This window comes from Folsomia candida, unplaced genomic scaffold, assembly GCF_002217175.1.
Source record: "Folsomia candida strain VU population unplaced genomic scaffold, ASM221717v1 Fcan01_Sc001, whole genome shotgun sequence".
NCBI classification, from domain to species: Eukaryota; Metazoa; Arthropoda; class Collembola; order Entomobryomorpha; family Isotomidae; genus Folsomia; species Folsomia candida.
In genome coordinates this window covers 133,700-153,762 of record NW_019091193.1, presented here as the reverse complement: position 1 = coordinate 153,762, position 20,063 = coordinate 133,700, and the positions used below count along the sequence as shown (strand labels likewise).

Genomic DNA, 20,063 nt, shown 5'->3' with positions numbered 1-20,063 from the left:
TCTGGCCACGTTGAGGGGGTGTAACACCGAAGGTCGCAGCTACCCGACCAGGATATTTACGGTTTCTCATTCGTATGGGAGGGTACTACAATCCTGCAAGAAAGGTCCGTCGGGAACCTGCTACCTCCAGAGTTACACCCCCTCAAACTTTCTCAGGAAAGTACTATATTGAAGTTATTAATTAACGTAGTTTTCGAAATTTTTTTAGCGAAATTCGAGATGTAAAATTTTAAACAAAGTTGGATAAGTTCGTTTGAATAGAATTTGTAGAATCTATATTCTGTGCAAACGGCTTACGCAATCCATCACAATGTTGTGTAGCACTGATGCCTGACTCATCAACCAAGCCACAAAAAACTTACGTGAAAAGTAAACAATTCCTGGAGCCACATCAATAGAAAAGTGTGCATACCCATATAAAAAACGCTTATGTACATCTCTTACACAACATTTGCATGCATATGCCGACAGTGCTCTTTTCCAGTCAGCTGAATAACATCATGTGTATTACATAAATACGGATTGGCAACTTGACCATCATAAATATAACATTGCTAAAAAAATTACAATCATACGTGGACATAACAAAGTATTTAAGCAATATCCTTTGCCCACCTAAAAAGTAACTCAGTTGACGAGTTGCTCTGCTGAACAGCTCATTTTAAACAAAGTATTACACAATTACACATTTAGCAGTACATAAATACACAATTTTGATAAACGAAAGTTTCCCAAAAACTTTTTAAAAAATATGGATTTCCTAACCATATTTTTCATACTTATCGCCCTCCTCGCCCTTATCGTTGCTTACTCACACATATCCTCCGCCCAGACTAAAGCCTACTACGAATCCAGAAATGTCGCGTACGGAGGAGGCACCACACTCCGCATGTTTGTCGGGATCTTTAAAGGGGTCAACATGATGGACTCGATCTCCTTGCAGTATCAAAGAATGAAGGCCGCCAATCAGAAAATCCTTGCCAGCACGGTATTCGGAATGACGACGATCACGATAATTGACCCAGCCGTTCTAAGATCCGTGTTCGTCAAGGATTTCGACCATTTCGCGGACAGGCGGACATCTCGGGACAATTCCGCCTCGAAGGATGTCCTCCTCTCGAAAGCTTTGTTCTTTATGATGGGGCGAAATTGGCGCTTGTTGCGGTCAAAACTTACGCCCGCCTTTACGACGGGAAAGATTAAGAGACTCCTCCCACTTTTTAATGAGAGCGGGAAAAAGTTGGTGAAATTTTTGGAGGGCGAGATTTCAGGCGGAAATGAGGTCGACTTTATGCAGGCGTACTCCAAATACACGATGGACATTATTGCCACGGCGGTTTGTGGGATTGACAGTGGGGCGTTTGATCAGAAAGGGATGTCCAAGTTTGAAGACATGGCGGCCAAATTGCAAATACAGTTTGGTGGGGTGCAATTCCTGAAGATGATGATTATCATTACGTCGGCAAAGTTGGGAGAGTTTCTCGGACTTACGATATTTCCAAAGGATGTAAGTACTTACATTAATTCATGAAGTGTCTGGTACTTTGTAAAATCCGCAACTTTTTCACGATAATTTTACAAACTTTTACAAAACGAAAATTTGAGTAAATTTACAAAAATTTTCAAGCTAATTTTCCTAAGAAATATTTGTAAAATTTTGTAAAAGTTTAGATTCACAGAATTTACAGAGTTTATGCACAATGTTACCAATCAGTTGCCTGCCAAGATATGTGTATTTTTTGTATATTTTCACACCATTTTTATGTATTCGCAAAATATCTCAATATTGAGATCAACAACTATTTCCAAGAAATGCATATTTGCGAGAGACTCCTGCAAAAAACATTTTTTGCGGGCATCATTTATTGAATTTCTTGCAGGTTTATTTACACTGCATGCAAAAGTGCATGAAATCAAACGCCGCATGAATACATATGTACATACATACATATTTTTGAGAAAAGTTAACTTAAATTTTTTTATGCAAAATATTACAGGCTTCAGACTTTTTCTCTGCTGCTATAAAATCCTCAATCGCACATCGTAAAAACGAGTCTGCCAAGCGGACGGATTTCCTCCAGTTAATGTTGGAAGCACGCGATAACCGCTTACGAGTGGAGGACGATGAACTTTCAACCTTCGAAAAGGACGCCATTCTGAAGGATGATCCTAGCAAGACGTCAACTTCTGACGAAAATGTTCTCGATGACGACGGAGTTGTCGCCAATTCTGTCCTGTTTCTCTTAGCCGGCTATGACACGACGCAATCCCTCCTCGTCTTCTGCGCGTATGCGTTGGCGTTAAATCAAGATGTACAGGACAAGTTGAGGGCAGACGTGACACGTGTACTTCAAGAACAAGGTGGGGACATTGATTATCATGCCGCACATGAGATGACTTACCTGGATATGGTGATAAGTGGTGAGTTAAGATAAGACGACCTTTATTGGCATACATATTTACATCCTGAAAACTTAACTGGTCTTATAAAACTGGTTTTAAGTACTTTAAGTTTTGCTAAACGAAGTACATAAATACTTCATGCGGATAATTATTATTTCACAGCAAAAATTTTGTAAGGTTTGAACCAGGGTTATTTTTTTCTGGGGAAAAAAAGTCGTCGGAATTTTTGAGATGGGGATTTTTGACTTCTTTTGTTAAATTTTTAAACACTTTATAGAACTTAATGGTGAAAGCTTGAACCTTATTTAATACGCATTACCATAAGTATGGCTTATTTTTACTCATAAATTTGCCATTTTGTCCATCAGAAACGTTACGTGTGTACCCCCCTGCCGGTGCCTCGGATCGGAAGTGCACCAAGGACTACAAACTACCAGGGACGGAACTCATCGTGAAGAAAGGACAAGGACTTTTAGTCCCGATTTATGCAATGCAACATGACCCCGAATATTTCCCGGAACCAGAAAAATTTAATCCGGAAAGGTTTTCAAAGGAGAACGAAGGAAACATTGTTCCATACACGTACATCCCATTTGGATCAGGACCACGGAATTGTATCGGTAATTAATTAATTACTAATTGCTAATCCACGATTGAGAACACTCTTAGAAATCCGATATTAAAATATTACCAAGTGGTATACATATGAATATTACTCTGCAAAAGTTGTACTTGATAAGTGACACGGTGTAGTACCTAATAGCTCAGTATTAAAGTTTGACCATATCGGTATACAGAATATAGCAAATTTTTACGAACCGTATAATTTTAATACCAAACGACAGAAACTTTAATACCGAGAAATCAAAACCTGAATGACTAAACCTGATTTCTAATAGTGAAAAATTCTGAAGATTCCTAAAAATAATTTTTCCTTGCAGGGATGAGATTCGCCTTAGCCGAAGTGAAAGTCGCGATCGCCCAACTTGTCTACAATTTCAGGATTGAACCTTCAAGTAAGACTCCGATTCCGATGAAGTATGCTAAATCAGCCTCCCTGAAGCCGGAGGGGGGCCTGTTTTTAGGGTTGACTAAAATTCAACATTAATATTTCGGGGTTTGATGGGTGGAAGTTTCGTCAAAAAAATCCGACAATTCGTACCTGCATTTGTTCCAATTTTAAACACATATTTATGTAGATTAATACATATGTACCACAGAAGTACATAATATGTATAATATCTACTAACATATTATGTTAGCATATACATAAATAAGTGCCTAATTAAACATGTATGTATAAGAAACACGTACACTTTGACTTCTCTTTATATTGCATATGCAATAAATACATATTTATATGATCCCTATATGCCTCATATTTAATCTATATTTATTCCTTTAAATGGCTATATTATGCACATTACATTTGGTGATCGTATTAGAATGCCCATATTTTCAGCTTTTTCACTATTCGCTAATTTGAGGTGAGAAACTTAAACTGATTCCCGGCCAAAACTTCAACAGCTTCAGCAGAAATTCAACATCTACATACTTTGTGACATACATACTTGCATATGCCACTGCAAATAAGTTTAAAATAAATCCTCACTATTTATGATGCTCTTCTGCATTGAACACAATTTGCTGCCAGATATGTAATGACAATATTTCCGTGAAATTCGAATTGATCACTATCCATTGAAAACCTGACACCGTGAGATTTAAATTCACGGTTTGAAACATGCATTTACAATATAAAATCTTTAAGTTTTTTAAGTTATTTTAAGTCTACGTCTGCCCCAGTCTCCTCGGCCCCACTGCAAAGGGTCTTGTACTCCTTCCTATTGTGCAAATTTGCACATTCGTCCTTCAGCCTTTCATGTGAGCATGGGCGCTTCGCCAATTCGCACGAGTACAGCATTCCACGTTGGCGGAGACATTGGTCCAAGAAATTATCGCACTCGCAGGTCCTGATCTCTTCTAATTCTTGAGAGTTGAAGGGTCGGACGCAGTAGCACTGAGGTATGGTGTGGAGTACCTCATCGTTGATCTTTTTCCAACCCGCGTCACAGTGGTCGACGGGCCCGTGGCATAGCTGTCTCATTTGATTTCTGCTCCCATTAAGACAAGTCTTCTGCTCGGAATTCTGAAATTTCGAGTTTTGCAATTGTGTTTTTTTAATTTTTTTATGTAAATAATTGCTAAATTCTTAACCTCAAAAAATGATGCCAATAAGAGGCAGACGAGGAGAGGCAAGTTGGGACGATGCATAATTGCTATCTTTACTTTATGGAGAATATGTACATATGTACTTAATGGTTGAAGGGATAATGAAGAATGATTCTAAGGTTGAATGAAATTTGGGGTTTAATAGAGAACTTAAGAAATTGTTTAATTAATTTATGGAAAATTTAATTGCTTGATTTGTTTCCTCAACGGAAATTGGTGTGCTTATTTGTACCGCAGGAAGGAGTGGCAGGGAAACCAATAAATGTGAGGAAATCATTGTTTCAGAAACTCGAGTGTTTACCCGGATTGTTAACTTAAGTGATTAAGTGATTTACGTCAAGAAGCAGGATATTGGAGTAGAATTGAGTAAGAATTTTATGTCAGAAGGAATTCAAGACCGACAATCCAGCAACCTTCTGTTTCTTCTTGGCGGAATTAATCAGTCGGTTAATACTTTTTAAAAAATTCTCTTCACACGATAAGGAATATATGGACACACAACTTTGTAGATAAACATGCCTGCCATGAAATTAGTCCCCCATCCGGCAGCAAGCCTTCAGATCACGATACATATTCCCAGGAAAAATCGTAAATCTAAATAAGTTTTTATATAAATAACCATCATTATATATGTATGTTACCATCAATTAATCTTTTATTTCAATATAAATATGTACATAACATACGTAAATAACCGAAATGTATTGTGTGTATAAAAGTTCGAATGGTCTTTTTATTATATAAACAACCTATCAGTACAGCTTTGCTTAGCCCGAACCAGGGTTGATTAGTAAACTCAATGTTTGCCAGAATTTTCAATTATAAAATTTCAAAATTCAACCTTCCAAAACTCTAATCCTAAGTTATTTTTTCGACTCCACGCTAAATTTTTAGCTAAATATATAAACTCTTAGAAATCGGTATGGGTACCCCTTAGTGCCCCTCTGGTTACTCTTTGTTTATCTTTGACTTCATATAATTTCATGCGAAGCCATTAAGTATCACCGTTCCGAATTTCAGGTTTTTGGGACAAGTTATGAAAATCGGTATGGGTCACCCCAACGGGTCCCGGATATGAAAATTTTACCAATTTGGCTTCATATTCTTCCATTAGGAGCCATTAGCAACCTCTATGCCAAATTTCAGCTTTCTAACACAATTTTGAAATTTTGGTGCATAATACCCCACCCACTCCGATGACCCCCACCGGTCCAAAACTTTTCTGATCGAACCCATCTTCGAACTCGGTCGTTGCATTACCCAGATACATGTCTGTACCAAATTTGGTCCAAATCAGTCAACTCGTTCGAGAGTTATCGAAAGACAGACGGACGGACAGACGGACCAACATGACGATTACATAAGCCCTGGTTCGGGCTAAAAGCACATACATATGTATTCACTATGCAAATAATGCAAGATGAGATTAGAGGGGGTAGAGATTAAACAAAATTCTCCAAAAATCGGCGATACCCTTTGTCGGCCATAATTATTTTAGGTCTAGGTCTGCCCCAAGCTTCGCCAATTCCTCTGGCATGTACACTTTGGAAATTTTCTCGACTGCTTCCCTATCGCCAAAATGTTGCTTATTTACGGACAAGGTCAACTCAAAGAGGTTCGAATGGGTGAATGAAAACGTGTTAGTTGCCATAAATGGGTCTACGTCTTGCAGTGCCATGACTTGATTGATTTGCGTGACAGGCTTCCCCAACAAAGTGTATCCAGTGCCGCCCAATGTGCCCGTGTAACCGCCGGCAAGGCCATAATCCGACCCAAAACCCATTGAGGGAAATAGCCAAAAAAGAGGAAAAACAATTAATTTAAAAAATTTCGTAACGCCTAACTCTTGTAGTTCTACGAGGGTTTTTTCAATCTGCAGAAGCCTCTCGAGGGGTGATTCTTCTCCGATGGGTGCATTGAAAACGGCGGACACACTGTTAAATTATAAACAAAAATTACAGTGCAAACTCATTAATGCCTATGGTGGAAATGTCGCCTCATTTGCATCTTTTTCATTGAGCTTATTCAACATGGAAAGCGCTGAATGGGCGTAGTGAGATTTATGCAAATGAGGTGACCCGGATAAATAATTCCATGTGATTTGAATGCTACAAAATTACTTTGATAGTTCAAGTTCACGCCAAAAAGGAACCTACATAAATTACGTTTCAAAGAGGTGGGTAAGTAGTTTTTAGTCGCCTATCTTACTCGTGTTGAGCTTAACATAGGTAAGATAAGGAAGAGGCAGTGGCGGCGGAAGATGACGTCATCGTGGGGACATTAGCGTTGCAGGGTATAAGAAGAGGGGGGTTATTAACATTGACAGGATATCAAATGTCCCCCCGATGAGTCATCTTCCGCCGCCAAAGAGATAGGAAGAGGTAGGCGAGATTAAACTGGGTGTTTTTGATAACGTAATATATGCACGTTCTAAAACAAGAAATAATTGAATTTTCCAATATTTTACGACTTACAAGTGATTACACATCTTCTCATTTTCTAGGCTGTCTGGATTTTTTGTCGGATGCTTTGGCCAGGGCAGCGTCGTAGCCATGAATAAATGAGGTGGTAACTCCAATACTGCTTTATCCTCGAGTAAATATCTCCGAAGTGAGGTTGCCAAAAGGGACAAAATTATGGAGCAAAAGTGCACATTATGCGCCCTCCTGACCCGTTTTAAGATGTCGAGGTCCAACCTTGAGAATGAGAAGACAACGGGAAACGGGTACACCCTTTGACATGCGAGCGGACTCCCTTGAGGACCCGGGCCTTTCATTTTCCCCGGTAGATGACTTGGCACCTCCAACATTTGGAGAGTCTGCAAATTATTTATATTTAATGGTCATCATGACATAATGGACAATTTTCCCATTTTGTGTATTCATGTAAGATTAGCACGTCATTTTGTGCGCCATTTAGCCACATGCGGCGGAAGTAGAGTCTTGCGTCATGCATTTATTACAGTTCAAAATAACCGCTAGAAACCACTTTTGCTGCTATACTTGCACCCGGAATATTGGTCACGTACAATCACCGCTGGTAATAATTTGTTACCAAATTTTGGTAAACTATGTATTAGATATCTTACCCTCTTCCCAACACTGTCCTCAAAATCCTTCACCAAATAGGGCGAACTACTATTTCCCGTCAGCTTTTCCAAAATGTAGAGCAACGTGTAGCCGTCGGCAAAAGCGTGATGAATCTTAAACCCCACCACTGTCTTATCAAACCCCACCCAGCCAACCACAATTATTTCCCAACATGACGAATTTTCCTCGTATTTTTCCAGCATCCAAGAAACCACGAAATCCTCCAAGATTTGCCCTTCAGGTAGCGTTTTTTCCAAAATTTTCCTATTCACATCAACCTCTCCCAATTTCTTGAAAAATCCAAACTTTCCCCAGATCTCGATTGTCGAACGGAGCCGGTCATATGCAGGAACGCCATTTGAGAAAAATTTTACCACAAATAACTCCCGTACTTCGGCCACGTTTAGGACTCCGTCAATCTGACAGACAAAGCCGACATTTACGGTAGATTTTTCCCAGCCATTCCCAACATTGGAGAACATACAGTCGGTCGCGTTTGGCAGGAATAAATCGGGACGCAAAATTTTCGCGGCAATTATAACCCCAACTTTCCAAATTATGAGGATCGTTAATGGTATAGATAGGAAAATGAGGAGTATCACCCAGGTTAACGTGCCGAGTAGTAAGTTTTTCAACGTCATTTTTAATATTCACATAATATTTGTCACCTTTGTGCAAATTTTTCACATATGCGCATAAATAAGTGTTTGCAAATTTTTAAATTTCACTTTATAATGCTACACATCTAAGATGTGCACCAAAACTTAGTCTACATATTTCGCAACAATGTACACATATGCAAATTTGTTTGCTTGAGGTATTTAAATCACGTGAGACGGTGTTCTTGAATTTTAGGGTACAAAAATATTGCACATCGACTCAGCACAACTGGCATAAAATATGTGCGAAATTCCGGTGTAAATAAATATCAGGAAAATCGGAACGCGAAATGGTTATGCAATTTTTGGCCAAGTTCTGGTTAAAGTCAGCTGCGAGCATGCCGGATACATATTTAGATCTTTACGGGGAAACACGGACTTGCTACACGATAGAATTTTTTATCAGTTTTTCAACCCGACTCGAGCCGATGTGATGCAATTGTGCATGAATATAGGTATGTTTGCATGCAAAGTTCCAGAGCTCTGCAGAGGCTTGGTCATAGGCACAGTAATGCATATACAGTTATTTAATATATGGGCACAAGAAAGCAATTTATTTGATAAAATATGTAACGCGAGGGAGGAGGGGAAGGGGTCTAAGACTCCAATGATATCGTGCCTATGCGACATATGTATGTAAAAGAAGGGCCTAGAAAAACACGATTTTTGGGGTACATGATTTACGACCGGGACCAGGGCGACAAAAACCTTGCCAAAAGGCGTAATTAATAATTAAATATTTATTATACACAATGCAAACGAGTTTTTTTCTTTACCATGTCAAAATTATTCCTCTTATTTATGAGGTAGAGAAAAAAACATCACATTAATCTCAGCTCATCAGTCTTAAAAATATCATCATATTCTTGACTTTGTACTTGACATACGTATGTACATATATGTACCATACAAACCTCAAAAATGGTGCACCCACACCGGAGGATATAGGGCGCCTCCTTGTTATGGGACAGCCGCACGTGGGGGCGTGGCTAAATGCCATTCCTTCCACAACTTGGCACCCTACTCCCAAATGAGTTCTTCCGATTCGCTTGTGCCCTTCGTCTTGGTTGCGACATATGCCAACCTCAGAAATGTCCTTGTGGAGCAGAGGTCACTTCAAAAGGCTATCATGGGATGGGATCATGGGATCAAAAGGCTAACTTTAAATGCAAGAGGAGCGCTGGTCGTCATTTGCGACACACCGCTGCCAATGACGTGATTTGGAGAGCGCTTCGATCTGCCGGAGCCCCAGCTATAAAAGAGCCACCAGGTTGTTCTCGATAAGACGGAAAGCGCCCTGACGGCCTAACGTTAATCCCTTGGGCGAGAGGGAGACCCTTGGTATGGGATTTTACATGTTTGGACACCTTCGCACCATCTTACCTCCCTAAACCCTGCATTCTTCCTGGTGCGGCAGCCGAGAAGGCGGAGGACACCAAGAGGAAAAAATACGAATTCCTCCAGGTTCCTCTTTGTTAATGTAGCCATTGAAATGATAGGTGTGTGGGGCAAAGGAGGCCTGTCGCTTATCAAGAAATCGGATCAAGGATCACGACTGTCACTGACGAGAAGAGGGCAACGTCTTTTCTCATGCAACGGATGAGTATTGCAGTGCAGCGTGGAAATGTTGCTGCAATTTTGGGATCTCTTCCAGCCGGACGAGAGCTGGAAGAGATATTTTTATCTTTTTTTATAAATAGAATATGTACACATACAACTCTGCGAATACAATTTACACTACAATGAAGAAAAACTCCTATGTAAAAGGTGAAAAAAATGTACCACACATAAATACATGTATGCAACTACGATGCTTATATGGAAATTCCGAATTTCCTAAATGTAGAAAGTTGAAGTACAACTTTCTGTAGTTAAAAATAGAAATGTCCGACTCAATTACATAGCAGCACTGGAAATTAATTTAGTAACGAGTCGGACGATGAGTGGTATGAAATTGGTAAATGTTTAACTGAGGTGAAAATTGCAGTACATATATTATGTATTTGAAGTTAAAGTTTTCAAATCTCTAAGTCAGGATGCAGACGAATATTCATAGATGAACCAGACTAAACTTTTCATCAACCAAGAAGCCTAAAATATTTAACATTTGACCCACTTTCATGCGAATTTGAGTCACTGATCATTTAAGGACCCATCTCGATTCGTACGCATTTTCCCACAGTGCCTGAGGCACCTTACGCTGCCTCGTTATTATACTCAAATGACTTTCAGTAATCGCATTCTGGTGAAAGTATTGCGGAGTTGAGTCGGATGCCTGACTTCAGGGCTTCTTTTTGCCCGGATTCGATCCGATGGAAACCATGGAATAGCAATCCGTACAAGATCGCTCATATATGGATGGGAACACATCGGATGATCGGGCTTTGTCTAAAAAAACAGATCCGGCTTTATAAAACAAAATCAAGTAGATTTTTGAAGAAGGAGGTCATGATCCGTAGGTCATCCCAACTTACCTTTATCCATAAAATTTTTATAACTATTATGAAACGAAATATAAACATTAATCTGAGTTAAATAAGTCAATGTCAATGGCTAAATTAGTAAAGTAGACATTTTACCTAGTTCGATTTATTATCCCATGCCTTTGGTATTTTGGGACAAAAAAAATAATAAAATCTGGCTTCTATTACATCCAAAAAACGGATCGGATCGGACTTTCATAAATGTGAAAAACGAATTGGGTCGGTTATTCAAAATGCCTAAAAAACAATCGGATCGGTTGTTTAGAATTCTAAGCGTGGATCCGATCAGTTTCAAATTTTAATTCGAAAAATAATCTACCGTAAAAACTCAAATAGTAGCCCTTGCTCAAATAGTAGCCGTGTTCAAATAGTAGCCCTGCCTTTTTTCATAATTTTAAAAATAGTGACCTTGCCCAAATTGTAGCCTTGCTCAAATAGTAGCCCTGTCCAAATAGTAGCCCTGTCCATTATCGCAGTGCATTAACTTCCAATGTATATACATACATATAATCACATATGTATCTCCTAGCCAGCTCATTTAAGCAATTCAATTACAATTTAATTTAATCCCAGACGTACAAAATCGAAGTGAACAAAAAATTCGGCTTATCGAAGAAATTGATTATGAGCAGGCCGAAACAATAAGATTGGCATATATTACGATTCTAAGAGAGAAATTGGTGCTGTTATTAAAATTTACTCTGAATTTGATTCTGGAAACAGAATTATAATAGCTGTGCTCAAATAGTAGCCCTGCCATTTTTCATAATTTGAAAAATAGTGACCTTGCCCAAATGGTAGCCTTGCTCAAATAGTAGCCGGGTCCCAGCCTCGAATTTTGTAAATAGTAGCCCCCGGCTACTATTTGAGTTTTTACGGTATTTGGATCGGTTTTTCAAAACCCATAGTCCGGCTCATCTCTAAAGTCTAATGTATGTACAACAGGCAACAATGACTACCGAGGACACGACAGGCCTGATACATTTATTAATTCGCCCTTCACTTCTCTCCGAATTATTTTTTAAATTTAAAATTCCTTAAACATTTTAGGAAACCTCTGGTGCACAAATGGGGGTGCCACCGCCACCTATGTGCTTTCATCATCATTTTTTGATGCCAGGAAATGTGGCGATGATGATGATGCGGAGGTGCCATCCCCCAGGTGGGCCAAATGTACACCGAGTTATTTGGTTGGCTCTCCCCGTTCTTCCATAAGCGTCACTCGAATACATAAGATCGATTCTTCTGGTAGAATCTATATTCTGTGCTCCACTCCCACTCCACTCCGCAGTGGAGTGACAATTTTTGTGTACTCGTGTCTGACTCCTACTCCACTTCCACTCCACGCCGCAGTGGAATGACAAATTCCGAGTACTCCTGTCTGACTCCCAATCCACTCCGCAGTGGAGTGACAGACTCGTACAGAATTGTTGATTGTAGAAGTGACAAAACCCTGGATCCATGAACTCACTTCCACTTCACTTCCACAGAAGTGACAAAACTCTAGATCCATGAACTCACTTCCACTTCACTTCCACAGAAGTGACGAAACTCTGGATCCATGAACTCACTTCCACTTCACTTCCACTTCACTTCCACAGAAGTGACAAAACTCTAGATCCATGAACTCACTTCCACTTCACTTCCACAGAAGTGACGAAACCCTGGATCCATGAACTCACTTCCACTTCACTTCCACTTCACTTCCACAGAAGTGACAAAACTCTAGATCCATGAACTCACTTCCACTTCACTTGTACACAAAAGTGACGAAACTCTGGATCCATGAACTCACTTCCACTTCACTTCCACTTCACTTCCACAGAAGTGACAAAACTCTAGATCCATGAACTCACTTCCACTTCACTTCCACAGAAGTGACGAAACTCTGGATCCATGAACTCACTTCCACTTCACTTCCACAGAAGTGACAAAACTCTGGATCCATGAACTCACTTCCACTTCACTTCCACAGAAGTGACGAAACTCTGGATCCATGAACTCACTTCCACTTCACTTCCACTTCACTTCCACAGGAGTGACAAAACTCTAGATCCATGAACTCACTTCCACTTCACTTCCACTTCACTTCCACAGAAGTGACGAAACCCTGGATCCATGAACTCACTTCCACTTCACTTCCACTTCACTTCCACAGAAGTGACAAAACTCTAGATCCATGAACTCACTTCCACTTCACTTCCACTTCACTTCCACAGAAGTGACGAAACCCTGGATCCATGAACTCACTTCCACTTCACTTCCACTTCACTTCCACAGAAGTGACAAAACTCTAGATCCATGAACTCACTTCCACTTCACTTCCACAGAAGTGACGAAACTCTGGATCCATGAACTCACTTCCACTTCACTTCCACTTCACTTCCACAGAAGTGACAAAACTCTAGATCCATGAACTCACTTCCACTTCACTTCCACTTCACTTCCACAGAAGTGACAAAACTCTAGATCCATGAACTCACTTCCACTTCACTTCCACTTCACTTCCACAGAAGTGACAAAACTCTAGATCCATGAACTCACTTCCACTTCACTTCCACAGAAGTGACAAAACTCTAGATCCATGAACTCACTTCCACTTCACTTCCACTTCACTTCCACAGAAGTGACAAAACTCTAGATCCATGAACTCACTTCCACTTCACTTCCACTTCACTTCCACAGAAGTGACGAAACTCTAAAGCTAACTAATTCAGATAAGCACCATCAAACAGCCACTCCCAGATAAGCACCATCAAACAGCCACTCCCAGATAAGCACTATCAGATAACCACTCCCAAATAAGCCCCATCAGACAACCACTCCCAGATAAGCCCCATCAGACAACCACTCCCAGATAAGCACCATCAGACAACCACTCCCAGATAAGCACCATCAGACAACCACTCCCAGATAAGCACCATCAGACAACCACTCCCAGATAACTAACATTTTTAATTTGTTTTGAATTTTCGCGCCATTTGAAACTTAACTTTCTCCACTTTCACTTCCGTTACAGAACATTTACTTTCACTTCCGTTGCCAACAGACGTTTCCAGCTTATAATATAGATGTAGGTACTTATCCTTAGGAGGAGAGACCCTCTACATGTCATCTTCAAATCTTGATGCCCTTTGCATATGTTGGAGTACCCTATGAGTCTACTAACACCCTGCAATGGTTTGATGCCATGGCCCAATTTGCGCCCGCCACACCCACTCAAAGGTGTCAAAAACACGAAAAAAACCGTGTTTTCATGTACTTCAAATGTCACCAAAAATCTAATTTTGCTCGGATTTTCATAAAATTTACATTTCTGTGATCCCAGATACTTCTGTGATCATATCCAGTAGCAATCTCAACTTTTTTGAAATTGTGAAAATTTTCGAATAATTCATGAGCAGTGGAATGTCCAAAAATTTCGAAAATTTCAAAAAAGTTGAGATTGCTATTGGATATTATCACACAAGTATCTGGGATCACAAAAGTGTAAATTTTATCAAAATCCGTACAAAATTGAATTTTTGGTGGATTTTTGAAGGTGACTTTTGTGGTTTTCATCCCTTTGAGTGGGTGTGGCGGGCGCAAATGGGGCCATGGCATCAAACCACTTCAGGGTTTTAGTAGACTCACAGGGTACTCCAACATATCCAAATGGCATCAAGATCTGAAGATGACATGTAGAGGGCCTCTCCTCCTTAGGTTTAGTTAGGTAGGTACATTCATATTACGAAAGAGAAGCCATACACGTGTCGTACGTGTGGGAAGAGTTTCTCAGGGACGCAAGCCTTGAAAGATCACGTGGTAAGTTATTAGTTCAATTCTACTTAATTACAATGGAATTATTTGTGCATTTCAATTCATTTGCATATATAAATCTCACTATAAACTATGCCCATCTTCGGCGATAGGGCTTTCCATTTAGAATAAACTCTGTCTCTAGCTAATGCGTACTAGTGCATAGAGATTCATGAAGAATGAGCCGGCATATGTATTATCCTACGTAAAATTACTGGTCATTGTTAATCTGTAACACATTTTTCCTTACAGCTGACCCACCAAAATAAATCCACCCGCGAGATGTCGCAATGTCCCCAATGTCCGAAGACTTTCCTTTGCAGAAGTGGTTTGCATAAGCACATTCGATTTTATCACGAAAACCGGAAGGACCATTACTGTAAATTTTGTGACAAATGGTTTACAACTCGTACCCACTTGAAGGTACACATGGAAGCGAAACACCTTCCGAGGAACGAGTTGAAATATTCCTGCGACAAATGCGAGTACAAGACTCACTCGAAAAAGTATTTATTCGCGCATAAAACTCGGCACAAAGGTTCCAGTCGGCGTGAATGTTACTTTTGCGGGAGGCAATTTCTGGATTTTACCGGTCTGGTTAGACATCTGGGGAAAATTCATAACCTGGAGAGATAATGCTGCATGGCTAAGAAGAAGTACGTACATACAATTTGTTCGAATTGTATTTCGAACTTTCGTTTTTGAAATGGAAATATTCTTTTTATGATTTAGGGAATGTTCATAAATTACGTAACGCAAAATTGGCGATTTCTAACGCCTCTGTTTCCCCTCGTAACGGGTTACACCCTCATTTTAACACGTGGCGCAAGTTGACATAATTAATCGCTCTTTTATTCAAATGTAAATATAATCAATTTTAAAGAATTTCGCATGATTAGTTTCCACAATGAATGGCGTCTTATTGAACTATTTAATAATATAAATGAATTTAGTGTACAATTTTTGTAAACCTGCCAAGTTTTGTAAGCCAAATTGACAATATTGCAATTCTTACATGATTTTATTTCATATTTAATAATGTAATATTAAACAAGTGGACCTCATTGTTAATATTAATTTTGTGTTTTCATGCCGATATCCGATTTGTAAACCAAGCGTCGCAATCCTGAAAAAATAAAGTAATTAATCAGATTATACATAATCATACAAAATTTGCATGTATATTTATTTAAATTCTTCTTAATGAGAAAATATTAATAAATACCTACATTAGTGACAAGTTCCTCTAACACACCGACTTCCCCATGAACAGTCATCATGGGTTTTACACTTCTGCGCAGCAACGGTCGACATCGCGGCGACGATGAGAACAATGGCGACCAAAATTCTTCGGAAATTCATTTTGAAGAGAGTTTTTGGTATTTCAATGTATATCCTTTGTAAAAAGTTGGGCTCATTATCGTACCCTGTTTCTGCAGCCTTTTATATGCATCGATGCCATTCGTTGGCAGGTGCACAGGCCGATAAATTTAAATTAACGTGCGGTTGGTTTAGCTAGAAATTTGTGGAAATATCTGTCGATTGTTTACCAATTTCTATAATGATACTGCGAATTATGCCTTAATTTAGGGTACGAAAAGTTTAATGGCTCATAATTATGTACGTATAATTTGTGGAACTAATTAATTACATATATGTACATATCCACGTGCCGTACCGAAAAGTACTGACGGTTTATTAATTACATTTAAAAACCCGCAAAGTGACCCTAGTTTGAATTTATGGGTATTTATGTACATACTTGTGTAATCCCGTGCACTATGCATTGGGTCCGCTTATCTTTGAAAGTGCATATGGTTTGCGAAGGTTGGCTATTTAAAATAACCACAAATATTTAGTAATATTCTCGGTATTCTGTTTAATTTGATTAATCAATTTCAACTAATTGTAAGTATATATTAAACAATTGCATCATTCCTGTCATTTTTTGGAATAGTCTTGGACGGATTTATGACTAATTTTTTCAATTATGTAAATCGGGCATGATAGTGATTAAACTTTGGGAGCTTGCACCGATTTTTCTTAGGTGAGGCAAAAGTAACAATGGGTGCCCGCAAAAAAGCGTCACTATGGTTACGGCGAAGCCTAAGTATGCTTTCGTATACACCCTTTGAAACTGTCAGCGAGGCTAGAGCCTAAACGGTTAATCCTACGCAAATGGAGTAAAGAGCAATCGTGCAGAGGAGAATTAGGAGATGTGGTTTTTCAATATGCCCGATATAAAAGTTTTATTCTTCGCTCTTAAATTTGGATTTGCAACTTTAAAATCAAAATTTGAGATACTTGTGCCACAGGACTATATGCATAAAACCTGATTTTATCATGCAGAAATCGGTTGTGCGTCATTTAAAACAAATCCGACTGAGATCGGTCCAAAACTGGAAAAGTTTTGATGGAAGCGTCTGAAACCATTCATGTTGCTAACCATTCTGCATCAGAATTATAATATTCCTAGTTGGTTGCTACTAGCTATCAATATAACAATTTTCCAAATACAAGTAGTTGTGTTACGCAATTTTAATTTGTCAAATTAATTGGCCAATTGTAATCTTCCTCCCTAATCCAGATTGTTCTCGTGAAATAACTAATCCCCGTAAAACCTAATATCTGAAAAATTATTTGCTGCTAAATTGATTTTCAAAATTTGGATTATTTAATTCTTAATACCCTTTTAAATTAATTTTGCGACCCCCTGTACGTATTTTCAACTAATTTTGTAATGAAAAAGATTCAAGACATTCGGTCTTCATTTAAAAAGTTTAACAAGTTTGAGGTGCAATTAATTGTCTGAAAATGTGCATCACCTAAAATCAATGAAATAAAATAATTTTAAAAAAGCTTGCTTAGGCGAGGCGCTGCTAAAAGTGAAAAACAAGGGCATATCTTTTAAATATCTTGTACCTTTATCATTGTAACAGGAGTTGGTGGCTTTGCATCACCGCGAGTCCAAAAATTTTACGCCAAGCCTCTAGCAATAAAGAATATATTCTCAAGAATTCGCAAGAATCTAATCTGGGTTCACGAATTTCTCAAAATTATCATTTATCACTTTTTAATTGGTATTGAAAACTAGTTATTTTACTATGTAAATAAAATTAGAAAATACATCCTCGCGTGATGTCCTCCTTATTCGTGTGTCAGCACCTTAATTTATTGAATAACACCTGCGGAATATTGTGCACGTCCATCAAATTTTATTGGCTACCTGAATTATTGGTTAACTCTTGAATTAAATTATGAGCTAAATAAACATTATTGATCATATTGGTCCTTCGCATAATACGTTTACAAGCTCCACTCAATTTAACAGCCCTTTCGAAGCAATAATCGTTTGTTTAAGCATTTATGTAGATATATACATAGATACAATTTTAATTAGCAATAATTGAATTTCTTAGCAGTAAATGTAAGTAATAAACGTCGTGGTATGGTAAACTGTAAAAATGTTTGCGGTGAGACAAATCCACCAACTCCTGTTACAATGATAAAGGTACGAGATATTTAAAAGATATACCCTTGTTTTTTACTTTTAGCAGCGCCTCGCCTAAGCAAGCTTTTTTAAAATTATTTTATTCCGATGTATCCAAACGCCGCCGATTGCACTAGGAAATATAGTTATTTAATAAGTCTAAAACCAAAACCATCTCATCTTTCTCAACGTCAGTTAATCACCTTCTAACACTTTATTGCCAAGAATTACTTAATCCATGCGTTTGAACAAATATACAGCTGTCAATCCTTTGCAAAAAATAACTCTCATTACACCTATGATAAGTATATCGCTACTAAATTGCAATTCATTAAATTCAAAATGTATACAAAAGCCAGGTTATAAATGGCAGACCATATTTTTTACTTAAGTAAAATGAAATGAAATGAAATGTTATGAAATTTCATAAATACTTAAGTAAATTCCTATTTTCTGATTGTTTGCCTAAATAGATCTAAAATCTAAAATTACAAACCAAACCATATTTTTGTTATGTTAAAGCTTTGTAATAATACACACGTAATAATATGTACGTATCTGTTCAGTCAAAAATTAGCTGCCATATTTTTGACTTCATAATGTTCACGCTAAATTTACTCTAATACATAGAGAATACGATTTACAGATTATACGAAAACATAATGCATTCACAATTTAGTGGAAATTCCCCAACAATTAGCAACTGCTACACAGATTCTTACATAAATGAACACATACTTATGTACGTCAATCAAACGCATAATTAAGCCAGTCATATATTAAGCTTCACATTAACAATATTTTTTAGGATTAGTCGCCCGTTCGATTATCCCAGTTAAGCACATGCTTTTCGAACATTTTTAAGTATCAGGTTGGAAAATGTTTAAAGTTATCTCAGTTATTTTGGTGGTCACCCTATGCGCAAAATCTGCCTTCAGCAATGCATTCGATGACCTATCTCTCCCCTGTAAAATGAGCTTTGTCGAGGACTTCAAGTGGTCAATGAGCGTCATGGACACGCTTTGTGGACTCGGTCGGCACAACGATACAATTTCGAAAGGATTTTACGCTTGTTATAACGATGCAATCATTCCGGTAAGTGAATTTGCAATTTTGTAAAGTTCGTAATTTTAACTGGTGTTTGTAACAGAAAATTTCGCAATTTCGCAAAATAATTTTGTGCCATTTGCAAAATTAAGAAACTCATTCTGTCAAATATTAAAACTTCATTAATAATTGGGCGAATTTATGTTGTAGGGAGCCACACATTTCAAGACGTGTCAAACCCAAGTGTTCGGAGTACAGTTGGACACCGAGGTTAATATCGACACCGTTTGCGCAAACTATAAAATTTCACCGATTTTACTTAGCGTGAGTTTTCATACTTCAGTTATAAATTTACCTTTTAATTATTTAATTTCATACTTGTGTACATATACTAATTGGTCATCTTCAATTACAAATTTTAGAAATATTTCATGTGCCTTGTCGACCAGCTCCCGTTAGGACCGACCGTGTGCGAAAATACTGCACTGTGGAAAATGAATGTAATTCAAATATTGCATTTTATCTTTTTCGTTATTCAAATCTCTAACAACGCAGGTAATTTAATTCAGGTTTGCCACCGAATCGTACTTGGTCCAATTCGTGTCAATGTTCGAAGGTCAGATGCAGTTAATTGGTTCGCCAACTGATTCCTTCGCCTGGTTGAGAATACATGTCTGAGCTGCCAATAAAATTTAAGAATTGTGCATGATTATTTTTTACCTGATTTTGGGCTAGATTTATTCATTTATTTTACATCTCCAAGTCAAGTATTGGACATCACTTTAAAATTTGAAGAGACGTTTACAAGGCTCCGGAATTTAATGTACCTACGATTTTGTTACAGAATTACTGTACTTTAGTG

General features: G+C 38.3%; 3 protein-coding genes and 1 long non-coding RNA gene across 10 annotated transcripts; 2 read left to right on the top strand and 2 right to left on the bottom strand.

Annotated features, from left to right (window-relative positions):
• Window positions 1-503: 503 nt before the first annotated feature.
• On the top strand, window positions 504-3,773 carry LOC110856410 (cytochrome P450 9e2). The gene is made up of 4 exons (XM_022104900.2): window positions 504-1,507; window positions 1,998-2,421; window positions 2,772-3,023; window positions 3,345-3,773. Exons 1-4 carry the CDS (start codon window positions 752-754, stop codon window positions 3,509-3,511), a joined length of 1,599 nt encoding a protein of 532 aa, XP_021960592.1. The 5' UTR covers window positions 504-751; the 3' UTR covers window positions 3,512-3,773.
• A 1,489-nt stretch (window positions 3,774-5,262) lies between these two features.
• On the bottom strand, window positions 5,263-8,720 carry LOC110842135. Of its 7 annotated transcripts, none has more exons than XR_004833643.1 (4): window positions 7,724-8,720; window positions 7,110-7,453; window positions 6,027-6,569; window positions 5,263-5,401 (listed from the first exon to the last, which is right to left on the bottom strand). XR_004833643.1 is itself a non-coding variant. In XM_035846349.1 (4 exons), the coding sequence occupies exons 1-3, from the start codon at window positions 8,363-8,365 to the stop codon at window positions 6,125-6,127; spliced, it is 1,431 nt and encodes a 476-aa protein (XP_035702242.1). In that variant the 5' UTR covers window positions 8,366-8,720; the 3' UTR covers window positions 5,263-5,401; window positions 6,109-6,124. The 7 variants fall into 7 exon arrangements, 3 of the variants coding, with proteins under 3 accessions (XP_035702242.1, XP_035702241.1, XP_035702243.1); XR_004833642.1 differs by having other exon boundaries at window positions 5,263-5,384; XR_004833645.1 differs by having other exon boundaries at window positions 5,263-5,384; window positions 6,039-6,569.
• Window positions 8,721-15,494: 6,774 nt separating this feature from the next.
• On the bottom strand, window positions 15,495-16,081 carry LOC110841758. Its single transcript, XR_002547250.2, has 2 exons — window positions 15,894-16,081; window positions 15,495-15,790 (listed from the first exon to the last, which is right to left on the bottom strand). It is a non-coding gene; the product is annotated as an uncharacterized LOC110841758 (long non-coding RNA).
• Window positions 16,082-18,952: 2,871 nt separating this feature from the next.
• LOC110842178 lies at window positions 18,953-19,925 on the top strand. The gene is made up of 4 exons (XM_022087891.2): window positions 18,953-19,249; window positions 19,412-19,525; window positions 19,624-19,701; window positions 19,771-19,925. Exons 1-4 carry the CDS (start codon window positions 19,034-19,036, stop codon window positions 19,846-19,848), a joined length of 486 nt encoding a protein of 161 aa, XP_021943583.1. The 5' UTR covers window positions 18,953-19,033; the 3' UTR covers window positions 19,849-19,925.
• Window positions 19,926-20,063: the final 138 nt, after the last annotated feature.

What these genes read in the sequence shown, in the direction of transcription:
- LOC110856410 (XM_022104900.2), top strand. Translation starts at nt 752, where the DNA reads ATGGATTTCCTAACCATATTTTTCATACTTATCGCCCTCCTCGCCCTT. An exon ending in CCTGGATATGGTGATAAGTG is followed by an intron (nt 2,422 to 2,771) that starts GTGAGTTAAGAT and finishes TTTGTCCATCAG; the next exon opens with AAACGTTACGTGTGTACCCC. An exon ending in AGGACCACGGAATTGTATCG is followed by an intron (nt 3,024 to 3,344) that starts GTAATTAATTAA and finishes TTTTCCTTGCAG; the next exon opens with GGATGAGATTCGCCTTAGCC.
- LOC110842135 (XM_035846349.1), bottom strand. Translation starts at nt 8,365, where the DNA reads ATGACGTTGAAAAACTTACTACTCGGCACGTTAACCTGGGTGATACTC. An exon ending in AGGACAGTGTTGGGAAGAGG is followed by an intron (nt 7,454 to 7,723) that starts GTAAGATATCTA and finishes AATAATTTGCAG; the next exon opens with ACTCTCCAAATGTTGGAGGT. An exon ending in GAGAAGATGTGTAATCACTT is followed by an intron (nt 6,570 to 7,109) that starts GTAAGTCGTAAA and finishes ATAATTTAACAG; the next exon opens with TGTGTCCGCCGTTTTCAATG.
- LOC110842178 (XM_022087891.2), top strand. Translation starts at nt 19,034, where the DNA reads ATGTTTAAAGTTATCTCAGTTATTTTGGTGGTCACCCTATGCGCAAAA. An exon ending in ATAACGATGCAATCATTCCG is followed by an intron (nt 19,250 to 19,411) that starts GTAAGTGAATTT and finishes TTTATGTTGTAG; the next exon opens with GGAGCCACACATTTCAAGAC. An exon ending in TTTCACCGATTTTACTTAGC is followed by an intron (nt 19,526 to 19,623) that starts GTGAGTTTTCAT and finishes TACAAATTTTAG; the next exon opens with AAATATTTCATGTGCCTTGT.